Below are 27,251 nucleotides of genomic sequence, written 5' to 3' on the forward strand. Positions count from 1 at the left end.
CGTGTGTGTGTGTGTGTGTGTTTGTCTGTGTCTGATGTGGTATTACGGTGCTATTGTGGGCACAGTCTCACCCTAACACAGGCTAAGAAGCTTTACGGTTGATGCTGCACAGTGTTCATTGTAGCTTTCTTCAGGTCAAGCACACAATGTCCACATACACACACACATGCGCGCACACACGTGCACACTCACATGGATTAGTAGTGTGTGGGAGGCCGAAGGGACCTCCCTACAGCTGCTGGATCTCTGCCAACCAAAAGCTTCTGACAATAGAAGAGACATTATCTGTATCTGAGTAAGTAATTTCCCTGTGAAACGCTCCACTGAGTGCTTTAACTTCCAGGTGTTCTGCAGGTAGTTTCATTTAGACGAGCTCATCCAGTTGACGGCTTTACTTCCTCTGACGGAGGAGGAAAAGGCCGTTGAAGTTGCCTTTTCGATCATTCGCCATTTCCCTTTTAGTTAACGTAACAAAAGAGAAATATTTTTCAGGACAACTTCCTAAAATTGTTATTATCTAATGTTAACATCCAACAAATTCATCCCTGAAACGGCGAGTAGGAGATATTTGTTGTGTTTTTACTGGGGAGTCATAGCGGTGTCCCAATTCCATACTACGTACCAACTCTTTCTAGTATGTAGTGTGTTCAGGCTTGGAGGAAAGAAACAAGCAATAACATACACATTTATTATGTTCACTTGATTTTTGAGTGTGGTGCTGATGACACTTTTGTCCCATGACGCAATGTACAACAGAAAATAAGGATCTTCTCACAGCTCCAGCAAATTCAAATTAAATTAATCTTAATTTAATTTCAAATTTAAATAAATAGTGGAAAATTGTGACATTTCTGGAACACATCATCAAACAATAAATAGTCTGTGAATTTGTGGCTAGTGGTCATGTCTATAATGTTAAATCCACTAATGGTAAGTGTCCACTGCCTCCGTCCATTCCACGCTTTCCATTCCTTGTCTAAGTAAGCAGCCCTGCAATGCATTCTGGTACCCTGGCAGTGCGGTTAAAGAGACTGGGCGTCACGTTGGCCGCTCCTCATTTGCATAAAGTTGAGGTCAAGGCTACTTTATGCAAATCAGGGGCGTCCTGCGCGACTGTGTCCAAAGCTGGGAAGCGAGGCGATCACTCACACTGGTGAGTGGAACCGCTGACAGCCCCCCTGAAAATGTAAACAAAGGACTGTTCCCACCTTTTCATTTTGAAACGGCCAATGAGGAAACTCCAACACTCGGCCGACCAATCCTGTAACTTCATTACTCAGTCACTCTGTGACAGACGTTTTTTTTGCGTTTGTAGCTCTCCTCTGTATTGTATTGTACTAATACTATCAGTGGTACTGTATTAGTATGTTGCATGGAATTGGGACGAAGCACATGTTTCCCTCTGGAGGAGAATGGATCAAACACCAATCCACGCCATTAAAACGGGATCCATCCATTCCCTCATCGCACGGGAGACCAGAGCCAATCAGAGTTTCCGATTGTGAGGTCATGTTACCTCTGACCTTTGATGAGGTTGCCAGCTTGTTGTTGACATGGCCACGGGTGGGAGAGCGGCCGCGCTTTATGTCCTGGCATGACTCAAACACAATCATACGACACAGAGCCAGGCTGTCTGAGGGAGAGAGGGCAGAGCGCAGGGTGATGTGTGCAGGAGGCCGGTGGAGGCTCAGGAGACTCAGCATGACAGACAGACACAGCACATGTAGACAGGCAGGAGAACAGAGGGGTGTGTGCACACATAACATATGGATAATTACAAAAATACTAAAACCATGCAAGCAGACACATACATATGAACACACAGTGGAGGTGGGCAGATCTGGAATGAAAAAGATGCACTCTATGCAAATGCAGGAATGAGTGTGACGTTTATGTAGCACAGTCAAAAGTAAAGGAATGGAGGTAATGGGGGTGTTGTTAAATGGGCGGGTAATGACCCGGGTTTACGTTACATCTTCCACCAGCAGTTGGCTTTAACTGTTTTTGATATCTAACCATAGAAATGATCGTTCCCTAACCTTCCAATCCCAATTCCCTACCCCTAGTTTTGGAGTGCCCTCGACTGGATAGTGGCCCTTCAGAACGGAGCCACATGGGGTAGGGTCTGAAATCTTTACCTATGAAATGGGACGCCACTCATTAAGTCATCAGTAGCCGATTAAATTATAAATTATTGCTAGCCCATAGAAATGTCTGCCCTGCACTTACAGTATATCAGATGAGTGGGGAAATGCAGTAAATTTGCTGCTGGATTATTTTCCATGCTTTATACACGGGACATGGAAATAACTGTAACGTTACTCACAAATAGTTGTTTACACAAAGCTCGATTGATATTGTGAGTAACGATTTTTCTGCAATGCTTGTTACTGTACAAACATCCAGTTACATATCCCTTTGCATCTACAATAAACTAAGATACTTTAACATTTTTGCATAATTATTTGCGACGACATACATATTTATGGGCCTATTTCTCCCGTGGATGTATAAAGAGAACTGGATCCAGCGCCAGAGGCGGGCTTCTGTTCATTCTTATGAGAGTTGCTCAGTGGTTCAGTGGTCACATGAACGGAGGAAGGGAAATAACTCTGGATTCAGCTATTAGTGCATTTTACAACTTTAAGGACCTAATGATTTAAATAAGGGCTATTCAAGTCGATTTGCCTAAAAAAAAATGATCCGCTGAGTTACAGACGTCTCGTTCCCAATGTAAGTCTATGGGGAAAAAGTATATTTGGGATCAATGGCATCACGTGACGGACACCGAAGTTGTAAATCCACCGTTTGGCCACAATGAAAACTTCAAAGTTTGGTGCACTTCCTGGGGGCTTGCTTTCTCCGCACCAGTAGCCATGTTGCATGTTGCATGTTGCATGTTGCATGCGTTAGTTCACAAAATCTGGAGGCCTAGATGACTACTACCCCTCGACCCCCAACAGAAAAGGGACACCTTACCCTACACGGCGGCGTGCAAAGCCCTACTGCCAAAGGAGGGGAATTTGGATTGTTGTCTAAACTCAACCATTTAACCACATAGTAGTCACTATGAATGGATATTGCAGATATAATTAATGAACACAATAGAATCAATTAAAACAAAAAGTTGGCAGTTGACATTCAAAAACAATTTTGGAGGAGTTAAAGGTTCATCCAATATCAGTGTTGTTAGAGGATGGAAATAGTCTGCAGGTGTCAAAATATCCACACTAGAAACTTCTCAAACTGCTCCTGCAGCATAATTAACTTCATCTGTATGTTCTAAACAAAACACACTGCTCTGCCCACCTCTGACACACACACACACACACACAGCTGTAACACACGTGTCTTACCTGAGAAGAAGTGAGCCTTGAAGCCTTTCTTGGAGACGGTGTTGTCAGACTTAAACTCAATCCTCATGTTGTTATACTGAGAGGTGATGACCTCAGGGACCTCGGTGCCGCAGTATTTACCATGCAGCTTAGAATCGGATGAGAGGCCGCTGCGTACCTCCACGTAGTCGTATTTACACACCTAAACACACAAATAGTGCTTGTGATAGCATCCACAACGTGGCTACTATGATTAGCACCTTCCTATTATTAACACACAAACACTCACCTCATTTCCCTCCAGCTCGAAGGCCTCAAACTGCATGGAGATGCGGTACTGAGTGGGCGCGACCACCTGCCACACACAGTTCTTGTTGGGTGGGTACTCTTTAGGCCAACCGGGAGTGCTGATGGTCCCATTCAACTTAGAGAGGAGGCCGCCGCATGCCGCTGGAAACACACACAAACACAAACAATTCAGACACACACACATGCCTAGGAAATTATATATGTGTTTACATGTTTAACAAGCCACAAGGACAGAACTGTATAGAAGCAAAGAAGGAGTTTCTGAGCTGTTTTATTTTACATCGTGGTGGGAGTGGGATTCCCCCGACCGTGCCAAACCACATTAGCAGACAGGATGACTCTGCTCAATGCCAGCTTTGCGTTCCAGGCTGCAGCAACTGGATTCAGTCAAATCCACAACTCCCCCAACATGTAAAGAAACAGAGCTATCATTTTGAGTTTGAGTGGTTGGTTTTGTGCAATAAGGATTATTTTACTGCCACATTTTTGAACAACACAGTTGTACACTGCATTTATTTTAGTCACAGGAGGGTTTTTTTCTGATATGATGCGGTTAAGGATGCAGACTCTGCTTCTACTGATGATGCCACTGGGGATATTTGTCATATAGCAACTAGATTCAGCTCAAAGAAAAAGTGAAATATTCATGGAAAAACCATTACTACTGATGTTTGTTTATTTCAAGAGGAAATAGAAAATTCTCCTTACACCACAACTCAATTCCTCTCTATGCCCCGATATTTCTCCTGACCATATTTGTTATTGCTGTACTTGACCTTGTTCAGCCGAGCATCTCTCCAACAATTTCTCCTTTTTAAAGGAACAGTGTGTAACAATTAGGGGGATCTATTGGATGAAATGGAATATAATATTAATAAGTATGTTTTCTTTAGTGTATAATCACCTGAAAATAAGAATCGTTGCGTTTTCGTTACCTTAGAATGAGCCTTTATATCTACATAGGGAGCGGGTCAATATTTTATTTCATTTGTAAAGAGATGTGGCCTCTCAAAGTAGTGTTATGATGCTGAAAGTTACAGGGACTGTGATAAATGCAAATGCAGATCCCACTGTTCTGAATGCAGAACTCAGATTTTATGCATATGGTGGTGTATGTATACTTTATACTATGACAGTTTTCCTAAAATTAGATTTAAAAAATCGCAATATATCTCAATATATTGAATCGTAACCCCTATATCATTATACGTATCACTAGATTCTTTCCAATAAACAGCCTTAATACAGACTACAGATGTTTTCTATATTTTTTAAATATTTTTGCCATACATTAAATCACTGGGGATACCAAAGTAACTACTGCTTTTTAAAGAAATACAGTAAAACCACAGTTTGGATATTTCAACAGCATAGCTTTTTCTCTGTCAGCCTCAGAAGTGGTTCGTTTAGTTGTTTCAGTATGTGCGTCATTACGGGTAGTTAATCTATTTCGTGGGATTAAAGAACCTTCACATCATTTGTGGCATTGAAGCAGCAGCAGCATGTGGCTTTGTGTCAGAAGGATGTTTTTTCCTGTTGATGGAGGCCGTTCGGATGTTTTTTTTCTGATGAGTTAGACTCATATCCTACAGAAACACACAGCGGCATGCAAAGGAATGCGCATACAAACATGAATTCAGCATTACATACACACAAACACACACACACACACACAGTTACCTTCACAGCTCTTCTTGTCAGGAGCCAGTTCGTACCCCGGGTCACAGGCACACTTGAAGCTGCCGAGAGTGTTTACACACCTCTGTTCACATCCACCATTGTCTGGCTTGGCACACTCATCCTCCTCTGGAAAACACACACGTCAGCGCACATTTATTTTCACACACATGAAGAATGCTTTGGATAGAAAGCCAGGTGAGAAAACACAATCGACTGACACACACACACACACACACACACCTTTGAAAAAGTTAGCAGCAAAGCCGGCCTTGTTAACCGTCCCGTCTGAGACAAACTTCATCCACAGTGTGTGTGAGGTGGAGCGCACATCCTCAGGTTTGTCGTAGCCACAGAATCGACCAATCAGAGGGCTCGTCTCCAGGGGGCCGTCTCGGACCTCCAAGTAGTCGTAAGCACAGCTGTCGTGCCTCTCGATCTACAAAAACATTCATGCAGGTTCACACAAACACACACAGAGTGAGGAGTGAGATTCACGACACCACTGTAAATATCAACATCCATTCTGTCGCCATCAAATATCTCAGCAGTAAACTGAATATCTTTGAGTTGTGGACAAAACGAGACATGAGAGGACGTCATCTTGGACTTTGGGAAACACCTATCAATGTTTTTCACCATTTTCTGACATTTTATAGACCAAACAACTAATCGATTAATCTAAATCGATAATTTTGGGGGAGTGGCTTTGGAGGGAGGCCTGAAGGGATGGACTGCCAGTGTTAGCGACTTTCTCTCTAGATTTAGGGACTTTTGGAGCTAGTGCTTCTTTTTAAAATCTAGTGTACTCTTGTTAATTTCTCAAGATCACTGACCCAATATTTAAGGCAAGAGAAGTGTCTGGATCGTTTTTAAATGAGGTTGATCTTCGCTCCTGTAATGGTGAACTTTGACCGTTCTAGAGTGAAGTGAGGTTGGGAGGACAGATTGAGTCACTGAGCGTACTGACATTTTTACAGCACAAAACTAATCCTCAACTACTCTGTGTCCCTGTACACTCTCTCTCACTCACACACACACACACACACACACGCACGCACACACACACACACACACACACACACACACACACACACACACACATGCATCACTAACATTATTAACTTCCTAGCAGCTATACGAGCGTGAAATTTGACCCAGACATTCCTGAGCACACACACAAACACACACACACACACACTCACACAGTGGGGGCAGAAGAGAGAGAAACACACACACAAACATGAGCACACACACATACACACACTCACCTCGAAGGCCTGGAAGCTGAGCCCGACGTTGTATCCCTCAGACACAGTGATCCTCCACACACACTCTTTGGAGGGTCTGTAGTCATCAGGATAGTTGGGAGACTGAATCTGTCCTGAGTCTTTGGTGATTTCCCCTCCACAGATCGCTGCACAGGAGAGACAGACAGACACGGCGAGACAGAGAGACAGACAGACACAGCGAGAGAGAGAGATAGGAAAGATTAGCATTAACTGCACTGACCAACAACACCTGAAAGCACAAGTGTATGTAGACTATGAATTATGCAAGAAAATAAAAGTCACAGTCATTCATCAAATTTAAAAGCAGCCCTTATTTCTAGGGATGCACGATATGGATTATTTTCAGTCGTTACCGATAATGGATAATTACCTGCTTCTCATGGCCGATACTGATAAGATATCAGAAACAATAACTTCACATTTTTTTAATTTTAAAAAGAAGTTCATAACCTGTAGTTTATGCACATCTGAGGGTAAGAAAGGCTCGGATGTAGTGGACAAAGATGGATAAATTAATATTCCATAGCTCTGACATAACCAAATCTAACTGACATCACAACAAAAACAAAGACCAGTTCTGACTCTTCAAATATTCATTTATTTTTTCTAGAAAAGTACATAAAAAAAACTTGTATTACAAATTGCAATTGTGTTGTCTTCCTCTGAAACTGTGAAAAACGTCCACACTGACTTCTTCTTCTCTGTGTTTATTGCCTGATTGAAAACTTTAAACGTGCATACGGCCACCTACTGTATCGGCGTGTGTAGATGCGGCACTTGTTAAGTCAATGAAAGCAATTTTGTATTATTACTTATCGGGCCCGATATACAGTATATCGTGCATCCCTACTTATTACATCATGTACAGTTACCTTCATAAATGGCAGCGAAGCCTTTTCCCACCCAGTTGCTGCTGCTGCGGAACTCAATCCACATCCTGCTGTCAGTGGAGATCAAGACGTCGGGAACTTTATCTCCACAAAACCTGCCTGTTAAAAACACACACATAAAAACAAACCCTGTAAGAATCATAATTTGTGTTGTCCAATGATTGTTGATGAGATACAGCCTATGAAAGGTGATGTGGAAAACATGATGAACTAACTACATGGATTGGAGAGAACATTGCTGGAAAAATATTATAAGATATTTTAAGACCCCACACCAGGACAAATACAAACATATGAATTTGATGTGTTGGAGACAATGTGGCTCAATGGAGGCAAATCATTTCCATATATTTTGGGACTGTCCCACACTGAGTTATTATTGGAATGGCATTCACAAAACATTAAGCACGATATCCAAGACTGAAATGCCCCAGAACTTGGAGACTCTTTATCTGGGCCATGTTTTGTTTTTGAAACAGAGGAGGGATACAAAGCTGCCACAGACCCTTTTGGTGGCAAGTGGCTAAATCCAGCACCACCTACATTGGATGGGCTGTCAGTCGCAAAGTCAATGCACATTTTTTATCTGTTCAAAATGTACCTTAAAGGGAGATTTGTCAAGTATTTAATACTCTTATCAACATGGGAGTGGGCAAATATGTTTTCTTTATGGAAATGTATGTAAATATTTTTTATTGGAAATCAATTAACAACACAAAACAATAACAAATATTGTCCAGAAACCCTCACAGGTACTGCATTTAGCATAAACAATATGCTCAAATCATAACATGGCAAACTGCAGCCCAACAGGCAACAACAGCTGTCAGTGTGTCAGTGTGCTGACTTGACTATGACTTGCCCCAAACTGCATGTGATTATCATAAAGTGGGCATGTCTGTAAAGGGGAGACTCGTTATACATACTCGTAAAGTTGTAACCAACTTTATAACTACTTCAGTTTATAACTTTGACAGCTCTACTATATAGTTATGTTTATATAGAGAGTGGGATAGGCATATGTAAGAAAGTTAAACACAAAAATTGCGGACGAATTGTAGTAGAAGTACACATAGGTATGTAGGCTGTAAACATGTGGGTATGCAGGTGAATATAGATGTGTATTATGTGTAGATGGGTTGAACCTATAAGCAAGGGTATACATGAAAGTTTTCCTGAGGACTTTTAAATACCTGTATGTACATTTATATATAAAAAAAATGGATAAGGGTTTTATGTTAAAATATTGAAAAGCTTTTGTACACTGCAATATTACCTTTTCTAAATTAAAAGAAAAGATGAAAAAAGAAAAACATAACACATACATACATTTTTTATATATTGCTATTGTCAATCAGAACAAACCTTACAGTCTTAATCATCTGAGGTGATTTCAGTGTTTGATTTTAGCAGAATTAAAAAGCTAATGAAGGAACAAGCAAACAAGAAAAGCCAGTTTATTAGAGGGTAACCGGTGCCCCTCTGGCTGACTGTCCCTTGATCTTACCGAGCAGCGGAGCTTTCCTCCAGTATCCATCCCGAACCTCGATGTAGTCGTACCAACACAGACTGCTTTTATACAGATCCATGGTGGTGAAGTTAAGAACAATCTGGAGGAGCAAAAATAAATATTTATAATGTGTTTCATACCAATGTTTGCACCTCAGAGACAAGATGAGGAGAGGAGGACAAGAGAAAGAGGGAGATACCTGTAGTGTTAGGATATAATCAATATACAGTCACTCTGTCAGCAGTCTCTTATTGGTACTGCATATGTGTGTGTGTGTGTCTGTGTGTGCACCTTTTCTCCAGGTGTAACAGATATTCTCCAGACACAGTGTGTGTACGAAGGGTACCCGTTGGGGTAACCAGGAGACGAGAAGTTGCCCGTTGACTCTTGGAGCGTTTCGCCGCACGCTGCAACACAGAAACGCAAACAGATGGAGTTACATTTCTGTGGTGAGTCCCGCTGTTATGCGTAATCCTTTCAGCTGTGTACCGATATGATTGGTACATTACTAAAGAACACATGGCTCTCACATTTATTATTATTCTCAATCTTTTACTGCCAATTTACCAAAATAAATATACTACAGACGATTTTGTCAAAACAACAACCTCATTCTGTAATATCTGATCCGTCCATTTGGAAGCTGTTAGACGTGTATTTATGAATCGGAAAGCAGTAAAGGAATTAAAATTACCCTCCAAACAAACATCATGTTGTCTTTGGCGTGTTTTAGTTCGGTATGTTGGAGACTGCAGTATGCTTGTATTCCTATGTGTATCAGTATACATGTGAGGTCCGACCGCAGTCATTAAGCCACGTCACTATTTAACAGAATTAAGCAGTCATTTACTGTAAGTGAACAAGACTGACAGACTTTAAATCCATCACAATGAAGAAAACTATTACAGCTGGATGGAAATTCATGGAAATATCTCAGACAATATTGCTCTCTTCATTCTGAGTTTAACGCCGTCGCTCCCTCTCAAAAGGAGGTTAGCCAAATGTGCCCCTCCTATCCCATCATGCATGCTGTTTTCCCCCACAATGCCCTGGGGCTCTGTTCATCTGTCAGTGAATATGGTATCACTCAAATATGACCATATAAGGTTGAAGTTATATCTGTTTCCAGCTGGGACACGCAGCTTGTTCTCGCTCCAGTATCAAAATTGATTTAGTAGGACAACATATCCTGTAATATATATGTGGAGTTATTAATATTAACGAATAAAATAAATGCATATTCTCAGATAAATTGGATTTTAACAGAACAAAATTAGCCAGACACACACTTTGACACAGAGACTTTGGTGAATTTAATAAACCAGAAGGGTGACATCTGTTTGTCTCAGATACGGTACATCATCATGACCTACAGCGTGAACCTGTCCTGGGGATGTGAGTGTGTGTGGGCCAAAAAGGGATGCCGGCATTTGCGATCGTAAACCATTGCGACATTACCGCACACGCTCGGCTTGAGAGCAGATCCAGATCACGTTAAGAACTAGGACCAGAGGGACGCCCCGAACAGCACGGATGTACGCAATAACTGATGGGAAGTGCGTGTGTGTGATGTGTGTGAGACCAAAAAACAGAGAGGGAAGCGTCACATTGGAAAAACAAATTACTCAACTTCACGTCTGTGCCTTGGAGAAATGGTGGGGCGGGCACGTTTTTACGCCCAAGATACGAGCAGATAAACAGAGGTCGTGTTTTGTTTCCTGGCTAGAATGATCATACGCACACATATTACATACACACTGTGGTGTCATAGTAAATATATCAGTACCTGGACATCTATACAGCTTCCTTGCCTGTGCAATGTCTCCTTTACTGAGTCTGGTCCGCTGGCCGATAGCAGGCCGAACCCCGTTTTCATCTCTGGATGGAAGGATGGTGTCGAGGAACATCCCTCTTCAGGAAGGAAAAGAGACATTTAACACACCTCATGCTCTGATGTCAATGAAAACAAATAAAAGATTTCAACACACGTACATGTATCTTCATAATCACATAACAGATCGCCCCACCAATGTTGCAGTGTTTTTGTGTTTTCTTCTAATGTGTGAGAGGGGAATAGGAGGGGTTATGAGAGTAGGTATTGCAGAGATTAAAAAGCATCCTCACATGTAAAGTGAGCCCTAGACTGCTCTCACTGTCAAATAACTGGCTGATTTCAGATGGTGGAGAAAACACGGGAAGAGGTTTCATGATGCTGAAAAGCTTTCATTAGCTTTACTGCGCTGCTAAGTGATTATTTTTAATTTGCCCCTAATTAAGTGTGTTATAGATGTCTTAGATGTCCACAAAAGTCACCTTTCTCATTAGAACTCAGATACTCTAAGGGTGCTTTCACAAGCCATAATCCATATGGCTACTCTGAATCAGAGTGAAATTTATATTTTTGGTTTGTTTTCTATTTAGTCTGGTTCAGTTTCACGGTGAACAAATTAAAACAGAACAAATAAAACAATTATTTGTTGAAGGGTGTGTACAAAGGAGAGAATTTATCTTTTTCGTCTCGAGAGCTGCCACTTTTATGCAGGGAATAACGGACTTTGACATTATTGCTGTTTTTCACATTGACTTGGCACTGATCGACTGTGCGCGTGGATCCCTTCTCCTCCAGTTGATCTCCAATGACTTTATAAACGTCACTATTTTTACGGACTTTATTTGGCATATTCTGAATCTTCTCTTCAGACCAGATGTAAAGCAAACATCAGACTTCTGCAGAAGTCCAGGTCAGTCTTCTCCCACTCATGTTAACCTGTCATTTACATTTGTCCATCTCAAGAAATGCCTGCACAGGTAGCCTGCACTCTGGTTAAGTCTTTCCTCATCCAATGAGAGGGTCGTACTGTAAAGGAAAGAGGGTGTCGTATCCTGTACAGATTGTTAAGCACCCTGGGGCAAATTTGTGATTTGCGATTTAGCTATATAAATAAAATTGACTTGACTTGAATTGGTTCGCTTGGAAACGTTCCGAGACCATCGGGACAAGCAGTCTCGGACCGGTTGTTTTGGTTTGCAGAGTACGATTACTGCGTTCACAACTGCCCAAACGAACCGCAACAACTATTCAAACTGACTAAATGTTGGCTTGTGAAAACGCCCTAACTCAGTGGCTTTTTGTGGCACAAAATGTGTTTATTTAGATTTTTTTGTGAATTACTGGATAATTCTACAATAACTGATTTTTTGAATATGTTTTTTTAATTTGATATGGTGCACTTTTTAGAAAACAGTTTCTTATTTACACATCCAGCAGATATGGAGCAACATTATCATTCATTTGAAGGGAAATATCTGTCTCTTTAGCTGCTAAATGTCTCTAACTGTGTCTGTCTGCTGTTTGGTGCTGAGCCGGTAGTGTACAGTGGGTTTTTAGAGCTTTTTTTTTACTGAAATCAGCGGCCTGCTGTGGTCAAATACGCTATGAGAGCAATGACAGTGAACCAGAACAGTAAAGTTGTGGCCGAACAGCTAAACAATGAGCTGAAACTCTCTATAAAAGTCTGTAAAGCCGAGAGGAGCTGCAGATCCAGGCGGTAATTCTCTGTAGGTTCATCACTACAAGAGACCTTTTCACATTGTTTTCACATTACTATTATAAAAATATCAGTTATAGCCGCTTTAACTGCAAAAAAAAAAACACTTTTAATTTGAACTGGTCGGAGCCAGAACACATAATCAACTCTTGACATGGGGTCACAAGAAGATATTGGTTTGTTTTAACGAGTCACAAGCCAAACAGATTGGGAAACGTTGCTACAACTTAATAACAGCTGCCTGACTCGAACATACGTTTAGCATCTGTAGTATTTCCTGTATTCCAGTTAGAGTACAAATACTATATTGTGTGGTTATAAATAATTACACATTATTTTTCTTTGTATTTTGTCGAACCCCAAGAAAGACACATGACATGTGTCAACAAACGTAGCAAACTACGTCCCCTTCACTACTATCTCTGGCTAAAATATCTTTTGTTTGTTACACGTTTTATCTCAGCAATGATGATGATAAATATAGTTAATGTTAAAAATGTTTGTAGGTTGTAATTCACTATGTGCCAAGGAAAAGGAACCGTCGCAGTCTTTCTATATTCATTTTTAACATGTTGCACTGAGCCTTTACTTGCCTCAACACTATGAGGCAATACTATGAGGCAAGTAAAACAACATCAACATAGAGAATCATAAATACCATCAAGGTCACGGTTTCACAACATTACAGAGCAGACTAAACTTGAGAAAAATCTGTTTTGTAAATTCAACACAAGTCAAGAGATGAGATTGTGCCGCTGGTTACCGTGAGAAGGTGTTCCTGGCGTAGTGCATGATGCTATCAAAATCATATGGCTCCCCGAGAGAGTTGACCTCCCCGGGCTCCATCTTGAGGAAGTTATACTCCTGGCCTGGGAACCACACATACGCACATACAAATACACACACATAAAGACAAGGACAGCAGCGTTAGAAGGTTTTAGTTTGATGTGAAAACATAAACACAAACACAAATACTGTATATCCTTTACACCAGTGGTTCCCAATCTGAGCCCCTCCTCCCTCTGGATGTCATCACTCAAAAAAAATTACAAATCCACGAACAAAGGTGTATTTACTGAGTTTTTTCCTTATCAAATCAACTTTCTTTAATGAATATTACTCGTCAGGTTCTTGTCGGATTCGCCAAGTGAATGCAGATACATAATACAATCTTTTTTTTTGTAACGACTTCATTAATTTACTTTATTAGTGTAAGAGCCGACACAGATTTGTTCCTATTGTGGTTAAATAAATGTAATTTATGGCCCCGTTAATACATGTGGGGGCCTCGCTTTGTGTGTGTCAAGCAGGAGAGCATATAGGTTTTTGACCGCAGTGAAAATGTTGTTGTTGAAAGGCTAAACGCCAACAAATATCGATTGAGGCAGAATGTTTCGTTAGATTTTGCTACTAAGTAGCAAAGAAATATATCTTTTAAAATAGTTTTATATGCAGACTATTGTATAAATTATCCAGTAAGTGTGTTATTATGATTTTAGTTTTACATGAGCAAATCTAATTTTGACTACACCTGGTGTACCCCCGTGATATTTGGCGCCCCCCTAAGAGGGGCCCGGACCCTGGGAACCACCGCTTTACCCAACACTGAACACAAAAAAGCATAATTTAAATGATTAAGTATGAAAAAATAACGGCATTTATGTAAATGTTAGAAGTCAGCAGCATAGTGGAGAGCTCTTTCTAAATAAAAACTTGTGTCAGGTCTGATTCACTGCTGTGTCATTTGATTTAACACCTGTCAGACTGCGTTGTGGTGCAGAGGAGTGTGTGGGAGGAAGAGACACCGTCTGGGGCTCGAGGTGACTTCACAGTCATTAAAAGCCTCATTCACACTCACACAGGGTCGGACACCAGTGTGAATTTAAAAACACACACACATACGCACGTTCATAAACGTCCTCACTTGTCTCCAGTTACCCTGAATGATTCTAACAGGAGACCCAGGTGCATCGTGGGTACTGAGTCTCACCTGGTTGGATGTTGTCGCGGATGATGGTCACGTGATCGTCACGGTCGGGCCGCGTGTGCTCGTGCCAGAAGCCAATGACGTGGCCCAATTCGTGCACCACGATGCCAAACTTGTCGCAGTTCTTGCCTATGGAGATAGCCTGGGGCCCGTTGCCACGACGACCCACATAGGAACAACACCTAATAAGGATTAGTAGGAAGTTGATAGCAGGGAGATAGGCGGATGATACTTACTACACATTTGGCAGTGGAAAAAAAGCATCAGCAGTGCTGTATGAACACACACACACACACACACACACACACACAAACACACACACACACACACAGTCTTTTCAGGATTTCCTGCCCCGTACTACGTCCACCAAAGAGAAAGCGATTTATTTACATACAACACTCTGATAACGCAGCAGTTTCGTAACCCAATGTGAATAAGCCGTGAGAACTCACAACACATATCGCTGCTCACAACACACACACACATTTTTTCTGGTTAGCCAAGACGTCCGTGCCAGGCTAACAAATCTGATTAAAGTTATCCAGCGAGCTGATTGCAGGGTGAGGATCAGGAGTCACTGGAGTAGATAGAGTCTTTTCTTTTAGCATTTGCAGCTCTAGTATCAGCACTTCACCCACAACAGGTGCACCAAATGCACTGTGCTTCTTCTATTATAAAGAATTACTTATTTTTTCTGCATTTCTCTCTATCTGTCTGTCTCTGTCACACATCCACCCTGCAGGGTGTTCATACATCAGATTAAAGTGTCTAATGTCTGATGCAGCCAGCCAATCACAGAGCACGGGACAACTGGCATCATCTGTTAACACGCAGATCTTTCACTCATCTAAATGGCATTTGCATTTAAAAATCAGATATATTTTTGAAAGGGAACTCGTGTTTTGTTGTGTAACTATAATTGTTGAGTGTGCACATTCAAAGAAAGAATTCAACAGGTGCTGGACCAAATAAGAAATATAAATGAAAACACAGTAGAATCTGCATACTTTTTGTCCTCGACCAAAGAAATTCTTAGTCGACTAACACTCAATATAATTTTGTTGACTAATAGATTAATTGATTTAATCGACAGATCTGTAAAACTGAGTTTCTCCACAAAGAATCACACAAAAGAGAGGGTAGCCTAGTTCTGACAAAACATTATTAATCACTGTAACAGTGCAACATTTTGATTGTTCAAGATCTTCATCAGGCATCAAATATTATTTTGAGAGCAAAGAAACTGTGTAGACTAGTCTTACTATTATTATTCAGTCCACAAAAGATATTAAAATTTAGCTCTGAGTATCAAACTAGTAGCGATACAATACAATACTTGAGTTTCCATATTGATGCCAAAATACCAAAACAGTACAGAGGTTTGATTCCAGCCCTGTTAACTTATATTTCAAGGTTTCTAAAGATATCAAATATGTCTGGATGCTGCTGAATGCAAAAAGACATTTGATACAAAATTATACAACCATAACACATGACATGACTTACTGTACAACCAATGGTTAAAAATGTAAAGTTTTGAATTCATAGTAATATAAGATATACAAATGCAGCAAATCCTCATATTTAGAGCTGCAACGATTAACTGATTAATCAATTAGTAATCTATTAAATTAATCGCCAACTATTTTGGTAATCGATTAATCGGTTTGAGTAATTTTTTAAGAAAAACAGTACAAATTCTCTGATTCCAGCTTCTTAAATGTGAATATGTTCTGGTTTCTTCACTCCTCTATGACAGTAAACTGAATATCTTTGAGTTGTGGACAAAACAAGACATTTTCGGACGTTACTGATTGACAATTTTCACCATTTTTGACATTTTATAGACCAAACAACTAATCGATTAATAGAGAAAATAATCGCCCGTCAATGAAAACATCGTTAGTTGCAGCCCTACTCATATTTAATAAGCTGGAACCAGTGCATGTTTGTTTTTGCTTGATAAATTATTCTAATTAATCAGTTATCATAATTGCTGTTGGTTCATTTGCTGCTGGTCAACTAATCAATTTATCAGCTTATCATTTCAATATCCTACATGTTGTACTCTTTCAACCATCATCACGCAACAGCTTGGAGAGATAAACCCAAACGTAAGACAACTTACAACCAGTAAGTGAAGTGCCACCACTGTACAAACACACTATGACCCCACCGTGCTGCCACTCGACAGAACAATGCGCTTCTGCAGCGTATGAACAAAAAAACTGCACAAACATACAAAAACTTAGAGTGAGCGGCGTGATTGGTGGGATGGGGAAACAGCAGCAGGACAGGAAGGAAAGTGGAGCCATTGTTGAGTGACCGTATCGTCTCTCGCTGTGACAAGGTCACTACTGAACTCTAGGTACACACTCATACACACACACACACACACAAAGAGATTCACCAAACTCACCCGCAGGGTCTGTAGGTGAACACGATGTAGCTTTCCTCATCTGTCTTCTCAATGAAAGTTACGCACGTCTGTTTCTCCCAGTGACGCATGGCCTGCTTAAACATGGCCCTCTGACTACCTGAAACACACACATTTCACATCCTACTTTTACACAATCACACGTCGATGTGTATTTTACTGTTGAGTCGTACGGGCAGCCGTCCAGTAGAGTTGCTTACCAGTGAAGTTTCCTCCTATGACGTAGGGAATAACTCCTCCAGGCCATATCCTCTCAGCTCGGGATGTGGCCGCTCGAGGAAAACGGCTCTTCACAACGTTCCCAGTCTTCCCACCTTTCCCAGTTTGGCTCTTGGGATTGGCAGCTCCCTTGCTGGAGTTTTTGGGGAGATAGTCTAACCGAGCAAGGAGAGAGAAACAACAGTCAGGTTTAAGTTCTTGTTATATGTTCAAATAGAATAAATTGCTGGTCTATTATTAAAGATATCAGTTCATAAATGTGCTCTGAGATTATTAGATCTTATTATATGTGACCTTTCAGAGTTTGTTCTCAGATCAAAGGGTAATAACACTCAGACAGATATAGCTCTGGCTGTATACCGTTTTATTAAACATTTAATATGAAGAATTTTTCTAATGTTTACTGAATGAGTTGAGTTGTGCTAATAAAGATAACTCAAACATTCTGTAGTTCTGGATCTGATAATGCTTCAGCAGAGTCGGGGAACAAACTCAGCCCACTGCAAAGAGCATAAAGAAGGAAAGCAAAGTCTTGAACTGTCAAAGGTCCAGCAACACTTGGAGTATTGAAAACAGTTTCATTATGAAACTGCATTACAGCCTGTAGCCTTCATCAGGGTCTGACTGTGCTTTAGAGCTGAGAGTCAAAACAGTGAAATGGACATTCATCATTGAATGAAGCCTAAAAGGACCAGTGGTTTGCATTATTTAAGCTGCATTCACATTATAGTGGCTTTGCGCAGGAAGGGACAGATTGAGTCTGGGAGGGTTTATTATTGGCAAATAGTGATTTGCAAATATCATGGATGTATAATAAGACCTGGATACGTTGCCACCACTCCAATTTTTTTTCCAGTGGCCACTCATCCTCCTGCTGTCCAAAAAGCATTTTCCACCACCATACATCATACACCACCATTGTAAAAGAGGCGTCTGTAAAACTGTTGACAGGACACGTCGAACTGCAAACAAGGTCAATAATGACTCTTTCTATTATGAATTTTTGATCCATGGATTCATCCATTTGTAAACATTTCCTTGAGCCAAGAGAAGCGATTTTAAAATCGGTCACGTCATCTTCTATACAATCTGACTTCTTTTTGCAACCAGAGGAGTCGCCCCCTGCTGGCTATTAGAAAGAATCCAAGTTTAAGGCACTTCTGCATTGGCTTCACTTCTCAGAACCAGAGGTTGCAGCTTGCGTCTATCACAGTGAACATTTCATCACCTTGTTTGTCAACGTTTGCACGGTTAGAGTAAAAAAATCTTCTTGGTAGTGCATTCAAAGCTGCTCAGACAGCTTGGTTTTAGAGGTCTAGTCAAAGCTTCAAGTTCCTGCAGAAAAGTTGGTTTTCATACTGTATGGAAATAAATGTAAACCAGTGATGTATGGCATTCGTAATTTATTAGCTAAAACATGAAAAACCACCAGTACGGTCATTTAAACATGGTCTGTGGTAGCAGAAATGAGTGTGTGTATGTAGGTTTAGGGTCCTTACCGAAGCCGAACCTGCGTATTCTCTCAAGCAGTAGATATAAAGATCCTCTCTTCTTAGAAACGTCATGTTCCTCCAGGCCACCTGACACACACAAGAGCCAAGAATCAAAACACAAACAATGCACAATAAATGCTGATACAGTATCAGGTGGCTGCTGTCTACTTCCTTCCTATTGAAGCTGCTTTACTCTGCAGCCGATGGGCAATGAGAGAGAGAGATTCAGAGGAAACATGAGAGAGAGCGTTACATGATGATTACTTTGTGAGAGTTAGATGTTGAGTCCACTCACCAGACGTGTGCCCCTGCCGGGAGTGTGTGTGCATGTGTGTGTGCTGTGTGAGGTCTATCGTCCTGTCGATCTGGAACATGCGCAAGTCCTCCTCGTCTAAAGCGATGTCGCCCCAGAATGCAGCTGGAAGTTGAGAGAAAAACGTCGGTTATAATCACAATCAACAGCAGAATCATTAACATATTATCATCATCATCACCAGAAAGGACATGTTTGTTATTATTAAAAGCAAAATTAATTATTTGTGTGTCACTGGAACAAGGTTAGTGCTTTTCAACCTTTTCCTCTGTCTCAGGTCTGTGTTATCTCAAATGTACATTTTTAACGGATCAAACAAGAACCAACAAAAGTCTGATATTGTTACCGACTGTTTATTCAAGAGCGCTGCTCTCTGGGTGGGAGGCAGCCACGTTGCCTTGATTGTTGTGGATGAGGTGTGTGAGGTGTGTGGCATTTGTCCAGAGTGAAGGATACGCACATCACGTAGGTGCAAGGCTATCAGAAAACAGCGTCAGTGAAGAAAAAGGTAACCCCTGCACATTTAAGGCCTTTACACACTGGGGGCGTGACGAATAAATGACGAATATTATATATCTAGGGCTTTTAAGAACAGAAGGAGTGGATCTGGTCTGCGCTACATTTGTCAAGGTTGAAAGGAGTAATAAAGTTTCCCGTCTTGGTTTGGACTACTGAGTCTCTGTGTTGTTATTTCATAAATATAGGCGTAAGTCAACCCGTTACGCACAGCGTGATTGGTTGATGCCTTTATTCACAGTTCAATCTCGTTCCGAAAGAAAATATATTGCTTTTTCGCCGCGTAATATTCTTGTTCTGTGTGAAAGTACTCATGACACAAATAACAGTTCGAAAAAATATATTGACGCAGTCGGTGTGTAAAGGCCTTTACTCTATGCCACAAAAGCCAGTGACAGGCCATTCATTCAACCTGACAAAGATCCAAGTAGGATCTAAACGTTGCCATTATTACATTTCTGTGGCATGGAGTAAGTGAGCAAGCATTACCAGCCATCCCCAGTAATGTTCACAACCTATATTTCCTTTTATACACATTGTTTGCATGTCTTGTGCTGCAACATAAGACAGACCACTGGAAATGTGTCTGTTTTGTTCTGTTCATGGTGTGTGGTTTGATAATTCTTAATAAAATACTTGTGTGAACCAGGAATTAAAGGTTTACAAAGAACTAAGAGTGGGTAAAGTGAAAGAGTAGCACTTGCTCCTCCCTCATTACTATGGCTAAGGTGCCCCAAATGAGCTACTGAATGGCCAACAAATCACATTGTCTTTTTCAGAGTGATGCCCTGTTTTGTTTTGTTTTGTTCTTCAAGGCTGTTCAGGCCTGGATTTATTTGTACTTAAGTTCAGTTCAAGTACAAACAGTTCGACCCACTCGGACCTGGAATGCAGAGCTCTCAGAGCCATTGTTTGGGTAAATATAATGTGGGCAGTATGCTACGGTACAGTAGCTGTCACAAACACGCGCCAGAATGTAGCTCAGATGTTTTCTTTATCTGTAGAAGTGAAGTCATCTCACTGAATTGAATCCTCTGGTTATTGATTCTCTTGATTACAGCAACACTGTCATACATACCACAAGACAGAGTCATCATAGTTTCACTCACTCCAATTACACACCCGATATTACATTCTAATACCTATAAACTTGTGCCCAGAGAGCTTATTACAGCTTCCTTTCCCTTCCTCTCCATCACACATCCACAGTCATCAGCTGCCGGTGGTCTTACAGTGGTCTGGTATCAGGCAAATGACACTCCCACCACTGTCCCCTCCACTACTCTCTCTCTCTTCCTCCCTGTCTGCTTGGACCACTCCAGCCTCTCCTCCTCATCCTCACATCCTCCCTCTGTCCATACAATCTGGTTAAAGCTTCAGTGTGACTAGTGCACACTGTTAAAAGGATAGGTTCACATTTCATCAAATCTGTCCTAAAACAATACTCACGCTTCCACATGTACATTGAAACGGTTATCGGTCGTCGTAATCATTCTTCCTCTTCACTGGCTGTGAATCGATCCCTTCCTAACGTGCATGTTTATGGTCAGCCAAAGCTAATATGATGCATCAGCGGTTAGGCAAAACAAGCAGGTATTTTCAACAATTATAGCCTTTTTTAAGAAGAAATTCACTCTTTTTGTGACTATCCCTCCGCTGCAACTCAGCGAGGCGATGTTATCTGTCTGTGGAAACACACGGAGAGAATTTTGTACCAAAAACATTTGGAAGATACCCACTTGAATTGACTACAAGACTGCCGGAGCCCCGTATTAACGTCAGCAGAATTTAACGGGCATGTCAGTTTTGTTTGAAGGCATACTTTATGTAGAAACATGTGAACCTATCCTTTAATGTGTACGCACTACTGTGCGATCATGCTGTAGTTTGTGTGCAACAGTTCAACGAGCCCACGATTTGGTTTGTTTTGCACATTAGGGAGAGGAAAAAAAAACATTTCCAATGTGTTTTAACTCCAAAATGTATAAATAGATAGATAGATTGATAGTAATAAATTATATTTCTATATTATATGAAGTCATTTTACATGAAATAAAGCAGGCTACTTAATGGTTCAGTAGGCCTATGTCCAGATAATTGCCTCTTCTATGTTTCTGGCACCTCATCAAATAATTAGCAGGCCTGTATTTAATAGTGGTGCAACGGTTCAACAAGCCCACGGTTTGGTTTGTACAGTCACTGAACAGTTCCTTTTTTTACATTTCGGTTTTGCATCCCTAGTTTGCACTGTGGACAAAATCAACAGCAAGCAGAAACCAGTTTAAACACACAATTTTCTTTGTAAAATGTTGTATCATTCAGTGTTGTTTAAATAAACAAACTACAGTGTCTTTATTTCGAAATGTAGGTAATGAATATCTTGTCAGTAAAGCACGAAAGTGTTTATGTGTGAAAATTGAATTTCAAACGCTGCCATCAATTTACGATCCGTCATCGGTTTAATTTGCCTGAACAGGAACGCACAAAAGGGACTTGTCGCATCTAGTTAGTTCCTGAGTTAAGCTCTTCTGGTTTTAATAGTTCCTGGAGCTTTTTACTTTATTCTATTACGCTGGTCTTTTTTTAAACATTACCACACCATTACCTTTGCACTACCCTCATTCTCACTACTACCTAAAGTCTTTTTTGCACAATAACTTGCATATTACATTGCACATATTTTACATGTATGAAAATATGTAAAATATTTGTTTTATTCTATTCTAATCTACTTATTTCAATATGTGTTTATACATTTCCCGTGTGTTTAGTGTGGAGGGGGGTACAACTGCATTTAATTTCATGTATTATATAATGACAATAAAGCTGAATCTCTTTGGTTAAAATTTTGGCTCAGATAAAGGCAAAATTCCCAAAACAAAAATCTAAAAACTGTGTGTGTAACGCAATGTTTCCAGTTTCGAGCATTAAATTACATTATTCCATCTGTTTGTGGTGGTGTGTGTATATACCGGTCATAACAAACATTTTTCCCTCCTGCACAAGTCCCTCCTGTTCCCACAGCGTGCCTCATCTGCCAGCTTCTCTTCATCATCTTACTCCTTAAGACCTTCCTTTCCTTCCTCATCGCTCCTGCTTCAATCCCCATCCTCCCTCATCCTTTTGTGGCTCCTTACAATCAGTTTCTTTCTTTCTTCCCTCCCTCTCCTTCCATATCTACAGTACATCTCCCAGCCTCTAACAATGAACAAGTAGATGATAACCATCGCTAAATGATTAGCTGAGCGGAGTTGCTGCCCTCCACAGGGACTCAAGACACTAATACATTAACAATGGCACGGGAGAAGCTTGTCACTTAGCTAATCAGGATTGCCACTAAAGGAAATGGGGGGTCAGGGTGCCATTGTGCTTGACTTCGAGCTATTGTTGAAGTGAGGAGAAAAACCACAATGACCACAGATGGTTTACAAATCATGATATCAGATACAGACTGGGAGTATGTGCTGGTGAATGGAGGTATATGTTGGTTAGATGGATATGAGGACAACGTCTGATCTAAAGGATATAGAGCTGCTGTAAAGTATTTATTATTAACTCCTGCATTATATGTATTTACTATTACATATCATGAATCTATTTTTATAGACAAAACTATATAATAGATTACTCTAACTCTTAATCTAATCCCCCAAAATATTCAGTTTACTATAATTCAAGACTAATAAAAGCATCAAATCCTCTTATTTGAGAAGCTGGAACCGTGACATGTTTGGCATTTTTGCTTGAAAAATGACTTTAACAATTATTGGTTATGGCAATAGTAGCTGATTAATTTTTCTGTCACTCTATAAATCAGATGATGCCATTCAAAATGAGTGTTTTGTCATTATCAGGACTGTCAATCGATTAAAATATTTAATTGTGATTAATCGCAAATTAATCATACATTTTTTTATCTGTTCAAAATGTACCTTAAAGGGAGATTTGTCAAGTATTTAATACTCTTATCAACATGGGAGGGGGCAATATGCTGCTTTATGCAAATGTTTGTATATATTTATTATTGGAAATCAATTAACAACACAAAACAATGACAAATATTGTCCAGAAACCCTCACAGGTACTGCGTTTAGCATAAAAATATGCTCAAATCATAACATGGCAAACTGCAGCCAAACAGGCAACAACAGCTGTCAGTGTGCTGACTTGACTATGACTTGCCCAAAACTGCATTTGATTATCATAAAGTGGGCATGTCTGTAAAGGGGAGACTCGTGGGTACCCATTGAACCCATTTTCATTCACATATCTTGAGGTGAGAGGTCCATTGAAAAGTTTTTCCTTGCCAAAATTTGGCATAATTTGGAGCGTTATTTAGCGTTCTTCCCGACAAGCTAGTATGACATAACATGCTTTAAGACTGAGCCTGCTACAACCTCAAAATCGCAAGTTGCGTTAATGTGTTAAAGAAATGAATGGTGTTAAAATGAATGAATTTAGTTTACTGTAAGTTTGGAGTGTTATTTAGCCTCCTTCGTGACAAGATAGTATGGCATGGTTGGAACCAATAGATTCCTTTTCTAGTTTCATATGATACCAGTTTCTTCCTTCTAGCTTTAAAACTGAGCCCGCTACAACCTAGAAATCACAAGTTGTGTTAATGCGTTAAAGAAATCAGTGGAGTTAAAACAAATGTGTTAACGGGTTATCACGTTAACTTTTGACAGCCCTCGTCATCATTAATTAATTATACTGTATCTTCAGTGTCCTGTTTCTCTGAATCAGAGTGCAACTACACACAGGTGTTGACATACTTGACCATGACTGATCATAAGCAAGTATACCATCAGACAGCTGGTACAGATGCAGCTGTAACAGTGGTTTGATTAGAACAAAATGTTGTAATAGGACTCACAACCAATCACATCAGCTCTTGTCCTTTTGTGTTTGACTTGTAATGTCGCTACAGCTGGAAAACAGTTATCTGTGCCATAATGAAGTGTGCAGATGTAGCAAACTTTGTACTGCAATAAAATATATTTCCCTTGCGTGCTTTTTTAACTTAAAAGGCTGCATTTAGTGAGTCACTGATTTAAAAGTAAAGCAGCCAAACTCAACATCTATAAAAGAGGTTTATTTGGTTCTGAAGGGCTTGATGTTGGTGTGACTTTGCCATATAAAGCCACAAAAATAACACAATTACACCAGCACTTGAGCTGAGATGTGGTCGGAACAGGCGCTGGTACAAATTGCACTGCAGGCGACACAATTTCTACTGACACTCCCGTCTACTGTAAACGCTGCCAAAGTGGTGTCATAGTGAGCCATAAAAAACTACCAAATGGGTGCAAAAATAAAATCCACTCAACACCTAAAGAAACTCACACTTCACCAGCAAAAGGTCATCATCTGTGTGAATTCTCAAATAAACATAGTCCGCATCACATTGCACCTGCATTAGAAATGATATTCCCCAGGCTTCTGTTTCTATTTGTGGGACATTACACTCCTAGTAGTTTCGGATATTTCAGGACAAGAGAAACTACAAGGACTAAAAGTTTTATAGAGAAAAGGAGCTGACACAAGCAGAGACACAAAGTGAGAAGAGGAGGGAGAGTACAGTGATAGTAAGTTTGGCCCATTGATTGTTGGGGTCTTGTTAATCCATAGAGATACCATAAATAGCACAAAGTCAAGCCAGTGGGTGAGGAGGGGTGAGGACAGTGAGGCAGGGAGATGCAGGAGGAAAAGTATTGATCCAAAAACCCCAGGAAGTCCCAGGAGACCTACATCATGCTGACCAGGGCCTTACTGTTCGCCCTTCAGCAGGGGCACTGCAGCAAACACACACACAGGGACACACACACACACACACACACACACAGGAATAATGCACCAAACACAAAGTGAGAGGCAGACTTCCCTCACAGGCATCCAGCAGCTCCCACCATGGTGGCTGTTTGGAGAGCGAGCAGATCGGTTTGTGTTGTATTGATCAACTTCTCAGGCAGACGGGACTGATGTCGGCTTTCTGCAAGTTTACTCTGCAGCCTGTTAACAAACGTCAAAAACCTACAACCGTAGGCGTTTTCGGACCGAAGGAACTTTTTCACGCCTTTTTATTGTGTCAGCATCACAAGAACGATCGTAGTTCTTGAGAGACTTTTTTAGCTCCTATTTCAGAGTACGTGCTCTCCAGCACAATAGGAACCGTGAATGACACGGTAAGTGTATGGTGATTGGGCGAACACATGAGCCAATGCAACACCAGCAACCTCCATAATTTAAAAACCTCTTACCCGTGTAAACCCAGACAACTCAAAACACAAACAACAGCTCGTACAATAAAAAACACAAAAACAAAAAAATGGACGAAAACATGGACAAATAGGCCGACAGCGAAGTCCAAAAGTGAACTCATTCATGAGCACACACCCACTGAGCCAAAGAACGAATGAGAACCACTACTCAGCGAGCTAACCCAGCAGCACAAAGGCTAATATATATACACCGATCAGCCATAACATTAAGACCACTGACAGATGAAGGGAAAAACATTGATTATGTGGAGCGACGTGGGAAGCGAAGGCTGGCCCGTGTTGTCCGATCCAATAGAAGAGCTACTGGAGCTCAAATTGCGGAACAAATTAATGCTGGTTCCGATAGAAAGGTGTCAGAACACAAGTGCATCGCAGTTTGTTGCGTATGGGGTTGCGTAGCCGCAGACCGGTCAGGGTGCCCATGCTGTCATAATGTTATGGCTGATCGGTGTATATATATATCTATTTATATATATATATAAATAGATATATATACACACACACACACACAATATCAGTTAGTGTCAATACTTTTTAGGACCAGTTTCTCATATTGTTTGTTATAAGAGATTTATCTGTTCTTTTGACATTTTACTACAGTACAATACAGTAGAGAATTATGCACTGCTGAGTTATGCACTCATGCTGTACTCACTGCGGTGTATCTAACACAAACACACACACACACACACACACACACACACACACATCTCACTAAGCTCCTCATTAAGCAAATATAAGGTCACACTGTAGGAGGGCTAAGATGTGTGTGCGTGTGTGTGAACATGTGCATGTGTATGAGCCCTTCTACTTGTGCGATATTATTATACCGTATATAACTGTGACTGACAGTGAACGTACTGCGATATTAAAAAGAGATTATCTCTGCCCTGTTTGGGGATTTTCTCCAAAAGTAATTGTTGTGCAAGCCGCTTGATCCACGTTAACCCTTTGTGAGCAACAACAGGTGCAGCAGTTCGAGTTCACTGTACGCTGACGGTGTTGAAAATGGCAAGGTTACAAAAACTGCAGCACAACAATAAACACAACATACTACTCAGCTGAGTGGGCCATTACAGTGATACTTCTCCATCCAAAATTTCCATAATTCAGTCAACGCCTGTAAAATGGAAAGGTGGCTATTAATAGTTTGTAGTTTACATCGAATGGAAGTTGAGGTCAGATTGGATGCACAGCTTTTACAACTGACAAGTTTGGAAATCAAGTATTACAACGTCCATAGACACTTCCCAAACCTCTCCTGTAGCATGTACGTATGGGTAGTAGTATGTTCCAAACGGTCATATTTTTGTCAGAATAGAGCAAAATCCAGTATACTACTAATGTCTCAATCCTTACACATGACACCTGTCAAGTAGGAATGATTAGTCGATTAATTGAAATGAATTGGTTACTATTCTGACAATCAGTTAATCATTCGTCA

General features: G+C 40.6%; 1 protein-coding gene across 3 annotated transcripts in view; it reads right to left on the minus strand.

The window, feature by feature from the left end:
• tll1 (tolloid-like 1) overlaps nucleotides 1–27,251 on the minus strand; it is a 60,686-nt gene that overhangs the window by 16,499 nt on the left and 16,936 nt on the right. For 2 of the 3 annotated variants that reach the window (XM_037765344.1, XM_037765343.1), the window contains exons 3-17: nucleotides 18,993–19,115; nucleotides 18,704–18,784; nucleotides 17,186–17,359; nucleotides 16,968–17,085; nucleotides 14,552–14,730; nucleotides 13,325–13,430; nucleotides 10,800–10,924; nucleotides 9,305–9,420; nucleotides 9,011–9,113; nucleotides 7,486–7,602; nucleotides 6,593–6,738; nucleotides 5,565–5,760; nucleotides 5,325–5,450; nucleotides 3,625–3,785; nucleotides 3,357–3,537 (exon numbers count right to left, since the gene is read on the minus strand). In XM_037765344.1, coding sequence (XP_037621272.1) covers nucleotides 3,357–3,537; nucleotides 3,625–3,785; nucleotides 5,325–5,450; nucleotides 5,565–5,760; nucleotides 6,593–6,738; nucleotides 7,486–7,602; nucleotides 9,011–9,113; nucleotides 9,305–9,420; nucleotides 10,800–10,924; nucleotides 13,325–13,430; nucleotides 14,552–14,730; nucleotides 16,968–17,085; nucleotides 17,186–17,359; nucleotides 18,704–18,784; nucleotides 18,993–19,115 — 2,052 coding nt within the window. Of the gene's footprint in view, nucleotides 1–1,516; nucleotides 1,634–3,356; nucleotides 3,538–3,624; nucleotides 3,786–5,324; nucleotides 5,451–5,564; nucleotides 5,761–6,592; nucleotides 6,739–7,485; nucleotides 7,603–9,010; nucleotides 9,114–9,304; nucleotides 9,421–10,799; nucleotides 10,925–13,324; nucleotides 13,431–14,551; nucleotides 14,731–16,967; nucleotides 17,086–17,185; nucleotides 17,360–18,703; nucleotides 18,785–18,992; nucleotides 19,116–27,251 lie in introns of all 3 variants that reach the window. The other variant, XM_037765345.1, reaches the window with a different exon arrangement.

The sequence above is a fragment of the Sebastes umbrosus genome, chromosome 3, assembly GCF_015220745.1.
Source record: "Sebastes umbrosus isolate fSebUmb1 chromosome 3, fSebUmb1.pri, whole genome shotgun sequence".
NCBI lineage: Eukaryota > Metazoa > Chordata > Actinopteri > Perciformes > Sebastidae > Sebastes > Sebastes umbrosus.